Source organism: Drepanopeziza brunnea (assembly GCF_022702325.1).
Source record: "Drepanopeziza brunnea f. sp. 'multigermtubi' strain 214-2 chromosome Unknown ctg3, whole genome shotgun sequence".
Classification (NCBI taxonomy): domain Eukaryota; kingdom Fungi; phylum Ascomycota; class Leotiomycetes; order Helotiales; family Drepanopezizaceae; genus Drepanopeziza; species Drepanopeziza brunnea.
Window position 1 is genome coordinate 3,220,801 of NW_027094066.1, and position 16,154 is coordinate 3,236,954.

At 48.5% G+C, this 16,154-nt stretch overlaps 2 protein-coding genes across 2 annotated transcripts; both read left to right on the forward strand.

The window, feature by feature from the left end:
- Positions 1–3,984: 3,984 nt before the first annotated feature.
- L3040_002819 (uncharacterized protein) lies at positions 3,985–4,631 on the forward strand (the record flags this gene model as incomplete). The annotated part of the gene is made up of 3 exons (XM_066155692.1): positions 3,985–4,157; positions 4,255–4,383; positions 4,469–4,631. The coding sequence occupies 3 exons, from the start codon at positions 3,985–3,987 to the stop codon at positions 4,629–4,631; spliced, it is 465 nt and encodes a 154-aa protein (XP_066012667.1).
- Positions 4,632–5,235: 604 nt separating this feature from the next.
- Positions 5,236–9,285, forward strand: L3040_002820 (uncharacterized protein; the record flags this gene model as incomplete). Its single annotated transcript, XM_066155694.1, has 10 exons — positions 5,236–5,345; positions 5,434–5,518; positions 5,586–6,384; positions 6,446–6,518; positions 6,634–6,838; positions 6,933–7,223; positions 7,286–7,323; positions 7,375–8,074; positions 8,197–8,527; positions 8,609–9,285. 10 exons carry the CDS (start codon positions 5,236–5,238, stop codon positions 9,283–9,285), a joined length of 3,309 nt encoding a protein of 1,102 aa, XP_066012668.1.
- Positions 9,286–16,154: the final 6,869 nt, after the last annotated feature.

A 16,154-nucleotide genomic window follows, 5' to 3' on the forward strand; every position in this document is an offset into this window, starting at 1 on the left:
TTAGGCATCGAGGATTGACGACCGCTACTTGCAGTGCAGTACCGTATCGATCCCGCTGGCTTCCGTCAAGCAGGCGGAATGAATTGAGAGCAGGCAAGGAAGGTATGGGAATGTCATCAGCGAGAGAAAGAGGGGGGGGGGGGGGGGGGGTGATTCTCTCTCGAGACCGTGAATCTAGGTTGTGATGACGAAGGCGGCGAACTTGAACGAACGCATCGCGTAAGTAGACAGATATGGCAGGGAAATCAATTCGGTTTTACGTTATAGGCATTGTATCTATTCGATGACTGTAAGCGTGTCGACGTTAGGGAAAAAGGCTTGGTTACCTGTGCAGACGTTGATGGCTGCTCAGCGACGATACTTACCTCTTGGAAAGGTCTAACTCGTGGTGGACTCGCACTCCTTGGATGATCGATCGGATCTTTTTTTTTTTTTTTTTTTTTTTTTTTCCGTCAGTCTGAGCACCTGACGCTGTTCATATATTAGAGCTCAGAACCTCCGGAGGTATAGTCCGCCACTTACGCTCTTCTGGATACCTACCGGTAGCTCCCAGCCAGACCTCCCGTCTCGTCTCGCAACGAATGACGTATCTAGAAGATCAGACGACACGAGTAATGCACCCTTCCCTTCGTACACAGTCGGATCCAAAGGACTCGAGAAGTCTCCAATGATATATTCTACTTGCCGAACGCAACCACAGAGGGGTGCTATGCGGCCAGCACCCCCATCTGGCATCGAAGAAAGCCACACGGCAGTGCTCATTTTGCCCCAATCTCGATAAACATCATGTGCTCGTTCTCTCGAGTTCGTTGGACATCGGTCCCCCCATGCGCGTCATCTCTCAACAACGGTTGATACTTCGCAGCCGACTGACTTCTCGTCCGTGCACCACCATCCCAAATAGAGTACAAACTCAGCGTCACAGCCTACGTAGCAAGTCAGTCAGTAGTAAGGTGGAGGAGGTTTCATGAGCCGCCCTGCCCTGCGCATCATCTCGACCTACGGACAACCGGATCGGGCTTATTTTGCGAGCATTTCGAAGATGTTTGATTTCGCGCTTTCAACCCTTGACCCTTGACTTGACATACAGCGGTACGCTGTCCTAAAGAAAAAGGGGGGGTAAGATAAGATACCGAGTAGGTAATAGGAGCATTGATTTACCTACGTCAGGCGGGGGGATCCAAAACGCAATGCGTCGACCTCGGGACGTATCAGGTAGATGAATCATCTACCAAAGACGACGTGTCCGATCGGAGGTGAAAACCACCACGTTGGGGAAGAAGCTTCCTTTTCCAATACCTAGGTCCCGGGGGGGGGGGAGGGGGAAGGGGGGAGGGAAATAGGGATTTCTTATTTCCACCCCCGCGGTAAGTAAGTCTCGCAGACTTTCTCCAAGCTTTTCAAGAAGCATTTTTTTTTTCTTTTTTTCACAGAGTTTGCATCCGAAGTTGGTTTTTTCGGTAACTTTTCAAAGACGCGAATCGCTGCAGGCGGCCCCGGCTCGCGTAGCATATTTAAACATATAAACATTAACCATATTTGAATATACTACGTATTTAAACATTGTTCGCGTTGTGATCGGAGAGCTAGAGAGGCCGCGCGTGCGTAGCTTTTGAGGGCGAGTCGGTCGGTGTGTTTGTATCCCACCGACTGTCGCTACCCCCAACCACGTCTTTTCGAAATCCCTCGGGACTTCTTTGGGGGGGGGGGGAAGGGGGAGATGACGTAGGTATAGATGTTATTATTGACGTGTAGCTTGTATCAGATCACTCGAGATGAGACGCGTGCTTTAGATTTGGAGCCCCCTTTGGTGGACCCAGCCTGGAGTGATGTACTACGTACTACGTAGGTGCAATATTTATGCCCATCTCAATATACCACGTCCCAGGCGTAAGTATTACCCCTCGAGGGTAGGGTAACCAGGGGGTGCCACGGTACAGGCCTAGGTAAGTATTACCCCTCAAGGGTGCCTCCAAAGTTTAGTTTCCACTTTAAACCCCCGGGTAACCCTATCCTCGAGGGGTAATACTTACCGTACTTATGCCTGGGACGTAGCAAAAAGGCCTTTTCCTCAGCCGCCGTAGACTACGTTGTATTCCAAGGCCACACGTCCGTACCGGTATCGCTTTGAAGCCACGGAGGGGGATTTGTGCCCGCGAAGAGGAATGAATAGAGCTTCTTCCAATTCCAGCACTGGCAAGACGCATACCGAGTCTTGCTTACGGGTGGGTACCAAGTTCTCGGCAGGTCTCAAAACGGCGTAATAAAAAAAATAAAAATAAAAAAAACTACAGAAGGCTTGCAACCCACCACTTTGCAAAGGCATCTTTGAAAAGAACGCCACGAGACCAAGTGAAACTCAAACGGAGTCAAGAGTCAAGACAACAAGCGAAGACGCTCCCCTTCGCATTCCTGTACTGTTACTTGTATCACGCTGTAATCCTACCGAGGTGTAGGTATATTCGTTCGTAGTCCCCCCTCCGTACACAGCCAGCGCACCCCACCACCCAACACAGTAGGTACAAGTACTACACAAGTAGGTACCTACCTAACCCGCTAATCCGCAGCAAGCGCGTTTACTCCCCTGCCCGGACACCGACCTCCCGACCGACCTCCCGACCGACCTCCCGACCTACTTACCAACCGACCTACTATCCGCTCACAGCACAGCACAGCACAGCACAGCTCCGCGCGCAAGAACGCCACGCCACGACCAGCGAGCGGAACCAGCGCCTCAGTCAGCCGCGCAAAACCTTCCTCGCCCCGGCCTCGAGGCCGTGGTGTGCAGGACTCCACCACCCCTCGCGATGATTTTCAAACAGGAGGATTCAGGGGGTTTTTTTTAAGAGGGAGTAATGTTCCGCGGCGATTTATTCGGAGGTTTCTTTACGTGCGTTTCCTTTTCTTTTCTTTTCTTTTCTTTTCTTTTCTTTTCTTTTCTTTTCTTTTCTTTTCTTTTCTTTTTTTTTTCTTTTTTGTTTTTTTGGTTTTTGGAAACCGCGTTACCTACCTAGGCGAGAGGCGCCGAGATCCCGGACCGGGAGAAAAAAAAAGCGGTGCCTGGGAGGGCTTCTTAGCCTTGGCGAGAGTGTAACACCGCTGGCTTTGTTTGATCGGACTAAGCCTTTTTTTATTTCTATTTTGTTTTGTTTTTTTGGGGGGTTTTTTTGGGGTTTTTACTTAAATGCCCGTTCCCTTTTTTGATCGCTGATCTGCTTGTTCTCTGCAGTCGGTATGCCCGGTGGGGGTCAGAAGTCTCTACTGTATCGTCAGCGGCGTGGTTGTCGAGATATGTATATATATATATATATATATATATATATATATACATAAAAAAAGTGGTCCGGAACCACCGGGACGGGATGTTTATTTTCAAAAGGACGTCGCCTCTCGATGGTTTATTTTCGGCTTTCCCCAGATTGTTTGTCGAAGATTTCAACGCGTTGAATTCGACTCAATTTGTTTTTAGGAATAGGGATAAACGGATAGACTAGCGGGGTGTAGATTACTTCTATGAGCGGGCATTATCGTTAATATCAGAGTATCAATTCTTATTAATCAGATAGCTTATGTAAAACTAGTGGTATTATAAAAGTACGAAAAAAAGATGCATTGCTTTCGCCTACTCTAAGCAAGATCTCTAAATTGGCGGGGTCAACTCCCACTTTGAATGATTCGCAAGACTCGCAGATTACGAGCAGGTTTCCGCTCTTTTCACCCTGGCTTAAATCTAGGATAAAATTAACTCGAGTTAACCTTTGGGACGGCCCTTGTCAAGATGACCGAGACTTGCAGATTTCATTTGCGAAACGCCCTGCAGGTTTCTGTTCAAACTCTTGATCGAGCTCACGTGTCTGCTGACCATACGGTCGACGATTCGGGGATCTCGCTACCCCAGAACCATCATCGCCATGAGGAGATCGCGTCGGATCCCGTCTCGGCTATCGACTGACCACGTCAGCACGTTGTTCTCATCAAGCCACGATGTTGACAGCAAGCCAAGACGACGAATGCTCTTGTAAAGGTTCTTCTGCTGCGTGTGGGATAATTATAACCTTCGCATTGACGCCTGCGACTCTCGTCATAGGCATAGCGCTGCTACTAATTCTGGACCGAAAGCATCGGACTCTGATCAGGATAAAGTCCGTCCGTTATATGTATGTCTTGCCTGTCTGCTGTAGATGAAATTGCTGTTTGAACCTTCGGCGGTGCAGTGCTTAACCCCGCATTGCCCCTTACTTACTACGTACATAGTAGTAGAAGCCATGGGGCCCAGGGCTTTGCCGGCAAGGATCTCCCGCCAATGCCCGTTCTGTCGGTGATGCATAACGTCCGTGGCTCACAACTCCCGGAACTCACCTGGCCCACTCGATCGAGACCGTGGTGGGTAAGTAGTGGTAGTAGCTATGGAAGCCGTGGAAGCCGTGGGGGCAAGTGCCGTACGGAAAGTATGTACTACGACAACTAGCATAGCTCTGGCCCTCTGGCCCCGCTACCATATTCTACGTCGTCTCTCACCTGCTGCCGTCATCTCGAACTTCACGCTCCGGCATCAGAAATCAGAAAGCAGCAACGCGGTCAATGGCCATCACGGCCGTCATCAACGGTGGTCGACTGCGCCACCTGGATGAGATGAAATGTTGCCGAATGTGCTTAATAAAATGTTTCATGTCCTGAGCTCAAGGAATCCTAGGGAATGACCTTGCTTGTGCAGCATCCGGACCCATTCCATCCCATCTATTCGAAGATCAATATCCGGCAAACACGAACGGGAGAGCCAATGAGAAAGCCGTTATTGTCAAAGGCTCGGCAGCTCGGTATCGGACGACACATGCCCGGTACTGTAATCTTGAGCTCTTTTCGAGAGTCCCGACCGCACGTAAAGAGTTCGAGCACGTCCCAGCTACCGAGATTTCCTACCGACATTATAGTACGTAGTAGCACTTCAGCTGACAACTGACAAGCATGCCGCCGTCGAATCCCAGCACACTCGGCATCAGATGGATCGCAGGTCCGTCCAGGCTTCTTCTTATACATCAGCTACGGTACCGACCCGACCTTCCTGCTCACTTGCAAGGTCCTCTTCTTCTTCTTCAATCACTTCTTCAGGACGTGTCATTCATTTCCGTCCCGTGCTTTGTTTGAACCCCATCTGTTCGGTGTGTCCTTTGCCATCACTCTTTTTTTCCTTCTTCGATTCTTGTACATCCCACGCTTTTACACATGTTGCCCACCATGCGCAACAATGTCCTGGCGACCGCCGCGCTGAGCTTTGGACTCCTCGGTGGAAGCTCGCTCGCCCAGACGACCGCTTTTGAAGATGTCGCAACAGGCATCACGTTCCAGTAAGTGATCAGGAAGGAAGCCGGAAGACGTGCCGTGCCCCTTTTCGGCAAAGTCTCTCTCTCCAGAAAGTGCTGACTCGGATCGCAGGCAGATCAGCGAGGGTACCTACACCTTCGGCATCGCGATGCCAGCGACGGCATCATCCGACTTTATTGGCCGGATTAGCAGCCAGGTGAGATACTTCGTCGCTCGGGGCTTCCCGCTCCTGTGCTGTTGCTTTGCTGACTCTCTGGCACAAGGGGAACGCCGGATGGGCTGGTATCTCGCTGGGTGGACCCATGCGAGGCAGTCTCATGGTCGTCGCACGCCCGAACGAAGGTGCCGTCATTGGTTCCCTACGGCTGGCTACGGGCTATGCAAATCCTGGTGTTTACTCCGGAGCCGCCACTCTGGAAATCATTGCCGAAGGAACTGCCTATGATACCGAATCAACGAACTTCACCATGACTTTTCTCTGCAAGGGATGTCTGCAAGGCGATGACAGCACGTTCGCGGCAGCTGATGCGACGACGAACCTAGGCTGGGCTACCTCCTCGGTAGATGTGACGACTCCAGCCGATGCCTCGACGGTGCTCGGTTACCACGATACGGGCTTCGGGCTTTTTGCCGTCGATCTTGCTGCAGCACAATCAGCTTCTTTTGCCGAGTGGGCAGCGCTGGCTTCTCAATCTTACTCAAATAGCCCAGCGACCCCAACTAACCCAACCGCAGGCGGGGGGGCGAATGGGTACGGCAACAACACTGCTCCGGCCACCCCGCCCACGGTTTCCAACACTACCTACGATTACATAGTCATTGGTAGTGGGCCATCCGGCCTGATCTCATCTCAGCGTCTCACCGAGACAGGGAAATCCGTTCTTCTCATTGAACGTGGAATGGCAACCACCTTCTCGTCGGGTGGCGAGAGATTTGTTCCCTGGAACAATTCCCTCACCTACTATGACGTGCCAGGCGTTTGGGGTTTCATGAACGAGGGCACTCAGGGTGAAGCATACTGCACAGACACTGCTGCGATTGCCGGGTGCGCTCTTGGTGGAGGTGAGTGGCAGTGATAGCTTGTGCCTTCTTTCGCAATGATACTGACCCTCGACACGTCTAGGCGGAGCTGTGAATGCGATGGCCTTTATCCGTCCTGCCAACTTTGACTTTGATGACAAGTGGCCTGAGACTTGGTAAGTGAAGTATTTCCCTGGGGTTGCGGCGACCTGATCCCGCGCCTCTTGTCCCCGCGAGCTTCTTCAAAAAAACACAAATTCGTTTCAGGACAGGCCTAACTTCGTTTTGCAGGAAATCGGCCGACCTAGCACCTGCCGCGGAACGTCTGTATTCAAGAAATCCAGGAACTACCATTCCTTCCAATGATGGAATCTCCTACGATAATGCTACGCAAGCCGTACTCGAGCCATTTTTCGAGCAGAACGGATGGAGTAATACTGATTACGTCAATGACCCCGACAGCAAAGATCAAGTCTACGGTCTCCCTTCACTCAACGTAAGTGGATAGCGGCTGATCACTTCACCGTGTTTCTTTTCCTACCTCACCGAGCCTCACCGCCTTATAAGCTTGTCTGCTAACAACGATTCAGGTTGCCAACGGGCTGCGCTCCGGCCCTATCCATACGTACTTGCCATTGGCTCAAGCAAAACCGGATTTCACCCTGGCTTTACATACCAAAGTGATTCGTATACTACGCAATGCTTCGACAATCACTGGTGTTGAGGTAGAGAATGCGTCGGGTAGGGAGATCATCAACTTGAACCCCAGTGGTGCCGTGATCCTCGCTGCTGGTTCCATGTCAACACCTAGACTTCTATTCAATTCAGGCATTGGTCCAACTGAGCAGATTAACATCGTCAAATCAAGCCCAACTGGCGTGGTAAGTTGACGGGCCCAATTACCCTCCTGGCCGGGGATATTCGCTAACGTCTCGCTCCTTAGACTGTACCTGAAAGCGACTGGATCAGTTTACCAGTTGGGTAAGCATCTATTTTCTTGAGTCTCTGTTGCCCCTTCCACCTTGTCTCCAGAGTAGACTGGCCCCTGAAACATCTGTGGGGATATCTGCTTACGATTATCCGTCTCTTTAGGGTTGGCATCAAGGACCATTCGACCTATGCGCTTATTTTCAATGTAACGGGAGGTATAACCGCCCGTAGCAGGGAAGAGGTTATGAACCCGAGCGAACTAGACCTGTCACTGTACCAGACCGGCTCGGGCGTGTTAGCACATTCTCAGCAACGCCTTGACGTATTCAGAAAGATCAACATGACGGATGGCCACACCATCGGCTTTCAAATGCACTGCATGTCGGTCAACGTAAACGACACCATTACCTGCCAGGCCTTCGAGACCCACGGTTTAACGTCTGCCGGGGTGCTAGGGATCAAGCCCGACCAGGCCACATATTTCACTAAGGAGCCTTGGGCAAACAATGATGTCGATCGAAAGGCTTGGGAAATGTTCATTGACGAGGTATTCGAGATGGCGCGCCAGCCAGGAAGCCCGCTTGTGTACTCTGGCGGTGCCGAAATGACCGCGGCCGAGTACCTCGCCGCCTCGAAGGTCAGCAATGGCTATCATGTTGTGGGCTCCACCAAGATGGGCTCTGACGACGGTCGGCGGAACGGCACCGCTGTTGTTGATCTCGACACCAAGGTCTATGGCACTGACAACCTGTTCATTGTCGATGCCTCTTTCCACCCTGATCTGCCGACTGGAAACACTCAGGTACGAAACCAGAAGCCCTTCCCTCCTCTCCGGATCCTCGACTGCCCTGATATTCTTGGGGCCACGTCAATTCTCTCTATAGCTCTTTCGTGGAACTCCTGCTGACTTGTCACGTGTCTTAGGCCCAGGTCATGGTCGCTGCCGAGCGGGCGATAGAGAGGATCATTGCCCTCCGTGGAGAAACATGGTCACCCACTGGTGGGTACTCACAAGGTACACCACCACCCACTGGGTACACACCAGCTACGCCACCGACTGGAGAGAAAAGCAACGGCTCTCCCGAAGATACCCCACCGACTGGAGAGAAAACCAACGGCTACCCCCAAGGTACCCCACCGACTGGAGAAGAAACCAATGGCTCTACACCAGGCAAATCACCGACTGGAGAGAAGACCAACGGCTCTACACCAAGCAAATCACCAACTGGAGAGAAAACTGATGGCTACCCCCAAGGTACCCCACCGACTGGAAAAGAAACCAATGGCTCTACACCAGGCAAATCGACTGGAGAGGAAACCAATGGCTACCCTCAAGGTACTCCACCAACTGGAGAGAAAACCGACGGCTCTACACCAAGCAAATCATCGAACGGAGAGAAAACCAAAGGCTCTACCGAAGATACCCCACCGACTGGAGAGAAAACTGATGGCTACCCTCAAGGTACTCCACCGACTGGAGAGAAAACCGACGGCTCTACACCCAGCAAATCGACTGGAGAGAAAACCGACGGCTCTACCGAAGATACCCCACCGATTGGAGAGAAAACTGATGGTTACCCTCAAGGTACTCCACCGACTGGAGAGAAAACCGACGGCTCTACACCAAGCAAATCGACTGGAGAGAAAACTGATGGCTACCCTCAAGGTACTCCACCAACTGGAGAGAAAACCGACGGCTCTACACCAAGCAAATCGACTGGAGAGAAAACCAAAGGCTCTACCGAAGATACCCCACCGACTGGAGAGAAAACTGATGGCTACCCTCAAGGTACTCCACCGACTGGAGAGAAAACCGACGGCTCTACACCCAGCAAATCGACTGGAGAGAAAACCAAAGGCTCTACCGAAGATACCCCACCGACTGGAGAGAAAACCGATGGCTACCCTCAAGGTACTCCACCAACTGGAGAGGAAACCGACGGCTCTACACCAAGCAAATCATCGAACGGATCTGAACCTACTCCAGAAGACGATGATGCATGTGAAGACTAGAGCTGGTCTCTGCAACGGCGGTTCCCCAGCCTGAAAGACACGACAAGTGATGCGCTGGCTTAGGTAGACATGCAAGTGTCATCTATGTGTGAATCAATTCAATACCTTCTACATTCTCTTGCAGCGACTTCTCCAGAGTACTGCTGCGAATTCGAATTTCATATATTAAACTGGCGCGCGACTTGATTCTCCTGACTTCTCACCGAATGTGACCGTGCCCTCTTCCAGATTCGATCATCTAGCATGCCTAGCTAGGCCCTCTACCCCCCTTGCCCAGTATCCCCCTATTAAGTATCTTGTCTCGTCTCCGCGTCCTGGCCAAGCGATTAGCGACGGGCATCCTCATCCGACGCCATCGTATTATCAACATGCCATTACACGCCATCATATGCTACCTACTATCGCTATTCTTACACGCCACCATGACGCATATTACTAACATCAACATCAACCCCGCCACCGTCCCACCCCAGCACCGCCGCCGTTTCAGATAGGTGCCGTAGCTTGCTCGCAGGTCTGAGAGTGTGGGTTCGCGGGGAAAGGTACAGTACGTAAAAGGAGGCTAGCCAGCTACTTACGGTACCGCTATGCAGCCGTTTATAGCCCTGCCCAGCCCAGCCTAGCCCTGCCCTGCCCTGCCGTCTTGCTAAGTACGCACGTACGTACGTAAGAGACTCTCCATCCATCCATACCGGTACATACATACCGGTACATATATATATACTGTCCGGAAGAGGAACTCGGAGGCGCGATCGAAGAACGGACTCGGCAGTTCCAGAATTAGGGGATAAGAGAGTTTAGGCGGGGGGCGGGGGGTTGTAGGCTGTTTCATACTACTACTTACGCAGGATACCTACCGACCTAGGTGCTCCGCGCGATTTCCCTCGCGCTCAATTACGTAGGAACTCTGTTTGTTCCGGCCTTTGGGATTTACGTAGTAGGTGGGCTAGATGTAGATGTAGATCTAAAAATATCCCACCGTCCCTGCCCCGCCCCCACCCCCCCCCGCCTTCTATAAATAAATACCGGCCCCGGTACCGGCCCCAGTCCAGCTCCATAAATCAATCAATCGTAAAGCGATGCTTTCCTTCCTTCTTTTTGAACGGCCCAACGCCCTGCCATCTCCACTCACTCACTCACTTACTCACTCACTGCACAGACCTACAGACCGGTTCAAATTTGAAAGATGCCTTTTTTTTTTTTTTTTTTTTTTTCTTTTTTCCAAGGCTGTAAGTACTGTATAGGTAGGTATGAATACGGTAGTAAGTAAGTAGGTAAGTAGGTAGTAAATCCTTAATTGCTTGCTTACTTACTTACTTACTTACTTACTTACTTACTTACTTATACAGTACAGTACGGTAAGGTAAGGTGGCCGGTTCAAGCTCTGGTAAGATAGATAGAGAGATAGATGTCGTGCGCGATTTGTCCTCTCGGGAGGTACGTGGTACCGTATTTACTATTTACTATTTACTATTTACTACCTACCTACGTAATACGTATTTATAAGAGAAAGAATACGGAGTACTCTTGAACAAGGGCGTTTCATACCCTACTCCTACTCCTCTGAACCACTTTATTTCCTTCTCCAGGCTTCGCTGGCGCGGTGCGCTGCGGTACCTACCTACCTACAGTAGCAAAATATACCGTGCAGCGAAGCGAAGCGCGCGGAAATTCTAGTACTGGAGAGTTAAGAATATTAAAACGCAGTGCTTGGACCCTAGGGCCTCTCTTACGGGGTACGGGGACGTGCTAAGTAGGTACCTAGGTAGGTAGGTAAGTAGAGGAAAGCCCTCAAAAAGCAGTTCAAAGAATCGGTCGGCACGAAGCTGTCTCTTGGTAACGGGAACTGTCGATTACGTGCGGCCTCCATCCGTACAAGTATAAATACAAACATCGTTCTCGTCCTCGTAGAGCTATAAAGGCTCGCGTGCGGAGCCCTTGGTGAAGGCGATGGATGTGCTTGTCTGTCTGTCTGTACTTGATGCCTTGTGGAAGCTATGACTTCACGATATCGTATGCTCCCTCTCGCGGTCCTGCTTACGGCAGACGCACGAAGGGGAGCATGATATACGATATTCCCGTCGTACCTCGCTCCTCTTCTCTTCGAGGGAAGGCGACGCCGCTCTGGCGATTGGTATCCTTGTCCCTAGGGGCCTTTGTCTTGTGGATGTAGAGAGGCTGCGAGTTGCGATCACGGGGTTGGGATCGAGAGGGGAATCCGTGCCCTTGCCTTGTTTTATTTTCCCGTCCTGGTCTTCCTTCCTTGCTCGGGACGGGTCGGGTCGCTCGCTTGGAAATCTCAACGAGGTGACTGCCGTTAATACTTGCAAAAATAAAAAATTTGGTAAAAAAAAAAAAAAAAAAAAAAAAGAGAGAGAGAGAGAGAGAGAGAGAAAGAGAGAGAGAGAGAGAGAAAGAGAGAGAGAGAGAGAGAGATGAAGCGCAATACGGCATAAAGAAATGCTATCAAAGGACCCGTTCGATCTAAGGATCTTCGGATCATCTCTGGCAGAGAGAGAGAAAGAAAGAGAGAAAAAGCCCCTCCCTCACCCCCAAAAAAGGAGGGAAGAAAAAAAAAAGGAAAAAAAAAAAGAGGTGGAAGCCAGCTTCAATTCTTCCCTCTTAGCCAACCCGTCTAGTAAGCACCACACCACTTCACTTCACTTTCGGCTCGGGATCACGAGAGGAGCCTAACAAGCACCACTTCAGCTAAGGATCAAAGCCAATACAACCATGCGTGAACATCAGCTAGCTACTCTGTTCTTGGTATTGAGCTTGGGGAGTTGGGTTGCGTGGTGGTTTATACAAAATAAATAGGATGGAAACGATCTCGGCGCGGGCCGAAGGAGAAAAGCGCCGGTGAAGTTGAGTTTTCGAGGCTGGCGGGGTGGCTAAGAACAAGAGCACTAGTTATGAAAAGGACGATCATAGTATAAATATATAATAGTGTCTCTGACATTACTCTCATGCGAATTTATTTAGTTGCCTTCTAACAAGAAAGTTGAACTCGATGGTTTGAGCGGGTGTAAGAGGGTAGAGCAGATCTAATCAGATCAGATCATTCCGGGCTTACAAATTATCGTTGATATCTTTTGGTTATTGTGTTTATCTATGCCAAGCGGGATTTGCAAAACGGAGCCTGCCGCCGCCCTAGGACCTCTTCTAAGGTACGGCGAGGTGCGGAGCTAGAGACTCGTATATATATATATATATATACATATACACAAGAAAGTCTTGACAAGCTTTTCAAAGTGGTATCGCAGTATTGCTATCGCCTGCGCCCTGATTTTATAGACAGAGTAGATCGTGAAAAGAGAACAGAGTCTCTCGTCAAAGAGAAAAACTGAAGAAGCAAGACAGAAGCTGCCATAACGAGCTTAAAAGAAAGCGGAGCGTTGTTAGGGTCGTAGAACGATAAGAGTCGAGGCCGATCCACCGAGGTGAGCCAAGGTAGTTCCGTATTAGGAAGAGCATACACACATAGCTCACGACCCGTATTGCTGCTGTACGGGCGAAGTGGCGGAGCAGTGGGGCATAGAAGGCGCTGCGGACTAATGTTTGCCTTTGAGTAGTAATACAATGTCACGTTTATTTGTATTCTCTGTTCTTATAGATGGGTTCGAACCGATAGAGATGAGGAGCAGGACCTTGGCCGAGAATGTCTCGCGTGCGGGAGCAGGGGATTGTTGGTGGAGCTAATATATCCATCTACCTATTTTATCCACTTTGCATTTCTGAGATGAACCTATCAAAAGCTTGCTAATACAGCACTTCTTCTTACATGCAGTATGCTGCAGCTGCAAAACAGCCAGGAGTCCTCCGGATACCGTGCAAACCAGTTCAGCTCTCAGTCCCCATCGCCTCCTTTCCTACCGTCCATATTTCGCCAACGTTTCGTTCGGGAGTGTATCGAAAGACCGCAGAGCAGGTACCTTACTATAATTGATAGAATCAGGAGTGCAGAAGGTATATGTTATTAGGTATACCATGAGAGTACTGAGAGCTATAGCAAAGGAGTAGCCAAGAGACCAGCCAAGAGGCTAGTCTAGGTACCTTATACAAGGGAATACAAGCAGAACCTAATCGTCGGCTCGCTTAGGTGGGCCTCCTTTCAGCCTTTCAGTCTTAGTCGGTATAAGCGACTGCGGATCGGAAGCGAGTGCGGATTTTTCGAATGTGTTAGAAATTTTTGTATACTATAGTAATTAATTACTACTACAACTTAAAATTATTTATATAAATAATTAATCTGCGATTATATCTTCTTTCGAAACATCCGAAATCGTATCATTTGATAAAACATTTGACTATCGATTGCTATTTTCAAAGTCTGATTCGTCTTTTACTTTACGCAACGAATCGTTTGAATCTCTATTATTATAAAATTAAAACTATCGCTATCGATATTAAAACTAGAAAAAGGAAAAAACATTTTGCTTTAAAAAAGGGTCTCTAATAGTATCGGTTATAATTATCAGATCATCGTTATCGTAAGAAAGTTCGGGTTGAGAAAGAGTTGGTCGAGGAATACCTTTTTTACGAGGCCGCAAAATTTGACCTTTAGGAAGTTGTTGCATCTATTAAATCTCTTTCGAATCGAGAATTAGAATGAGCATTGTATTGTCGTCTTTAATAATTAAGCTTATAGCAAAGCGTTTTCGTATAATACTTTTACGCTCGCGCTCAACTATGCGATTCCTTTACGATATTTAGTATCTTTTTCTTTTTTTTAAATCTTATCGACGCGTTGTTATTTTGCAGTAGATTCAAGATTTTCTTTACTTTGCTGCTTAATAGCAAGCTTGTTATCGATTAATAATACGATTTTAAATGTTTCGGAAAAAGATATGCTCGTAAATTAATTATTTATATAAATATTCTTTAGTTAATTATAATAATAATTGCTATAATATATAAGAATTTCTAATACATTCGAAAAATCCGCACTCGCTTCCGATCCGCAGTCGCTTATACCGACTAAGACTGAAAGGCTGAAAGGAGGCCCACCTAAGCGAGCCGACGATTAATATTCCAACAATAATGGCATACCTTCTGAGCCTCCACATACATTACTGGGATCGCTCCACTCCAGACGCGTTACGATCAGAAAATAACGAACAGATAGGTGTTGAAAAAAAAAAACTTCAAGACTCCAGAAAAAGTAAAGTCAAGCGACTAACTCTGCTAGATAAAGTTATATATATATAAGTGGCAATAATGCCAATAACCAACCACCTTATAACCAATCCAATCATTAAATATGCTACGCTATGCTACGCTATGCTATGCAACACTAACACACCAGAAAGACCTCAGCAGACAGACACATACACAAACACCTGACATGGATATATATTATTATATCGAGAAAGGAGGACTGAACTCGAATCTAATCCCCCCCCCTTCTTTCCTTCCCACCCCACCTGCTAGTTGTTGTTGTTGTTGTTGTATTTATTAACGTCGGGCGGGTATCCAAAACGCAATGCTTGGACCCTAGGGACCTCTCATAAGGTACGGCGACGTGCTAAGTAAAGGAATTATATACAAAGTACCTGTAAACCCCTTAAAAGCAATTCATAATGATGTGCGTCGAGTTTTTTTTCGACAACTGTCGAATACGTATAGCTTTACGGGCGGCCTCGATCCGTATAGTATAAACATCGTTCTCTTTCGTCGTAGAGCTAAAAAGGCTCGCGTTCGTAGCCTTTAGATAAAGCCGGTGTGTTTGCAAAACGCTCTTTCGAAAGCGCAATACCGTGTTTTCGATCAATCGAACTAAGCCCTTCTTATCTTATCTCTTATACACGTTCCTTTTCTATCGCAAATCCTCTTAGTCTTTTCAATCGGTATGCCCGTTAAGTATAGATCGTAATCGGCGTAGTATTCGAAAAGAAAGAAGAAGGAGGTTCGGAATCGCCGGTAAAAGAAAATCTCTTCGAAGAGACGTCGCATATCGATGATTCAATTTCGGCTCTCTAGACTTTTTATCTCTTTTTCTACCGCAAGAGAAAGAAAGAAAAAGAGCTGAAGGTTCGTAAGGGGCACCTCGTACAGGTAAAGAATCGTAGCCCCCCACCCCACCTGCTAGAGAAGATCAGAATCAAGAAAAAAAAAAAAAAAAAAAAAAAGGGGGGGGGGGGGGGAGGCCTTCAAAGGCCCTTTTGAATCGTAATTCTTGAATCGTAATTCTTGAGATCCGAAAGCTACGCCAAAGCCAAAGCGTGCGTGCGTGCGTCCGAGAGACGGCACCGATTATCGTCGTGGTCCGAATATATATATATATACCTTATATATACATACAAAAAAAATATATATATAAAATAAATAAAACAGAGACGAAGAGGTACTCTAGGTAGGTTTTTCTCAGAAAGGAAGCCAAGCCGCCTGGCTGGCTAGCTACTTTCCAATCCAACGACCGACCAACCGACAGACCGATGATGATAATGATGATTCAGATCTGAGTGCCAACCAAATCTCTGGATGCGGGCATGAAGACTATGTATGCTGTAAGTGATCACGCTGATCTAGGTGCCGGGAAGATACACAAGTCCACACATACACACACACACACACACACACAGAACACACAAATATACACAAATTCCAGCGCCAACGCAGGTCATTATCATAATTCGTCACACGTGTATGTACATGTATATAGAAACAGATAAGAGAAGAATCCTATTTCCTGGCCTCCAGGAAGTATAGCTCAAGCAAGATGCTCGCCAGTTTCGGTACAGCCGAGGAAGTCAGTCTGCAATAGTGGTTTCTGTCAGACGGTCAGCATTCTCTCCAGACACACTTATACGTTCTACACCACACAGGAACAGATCAAATAAACAAGCACGAGAGAAGATCACGAGGGGAAC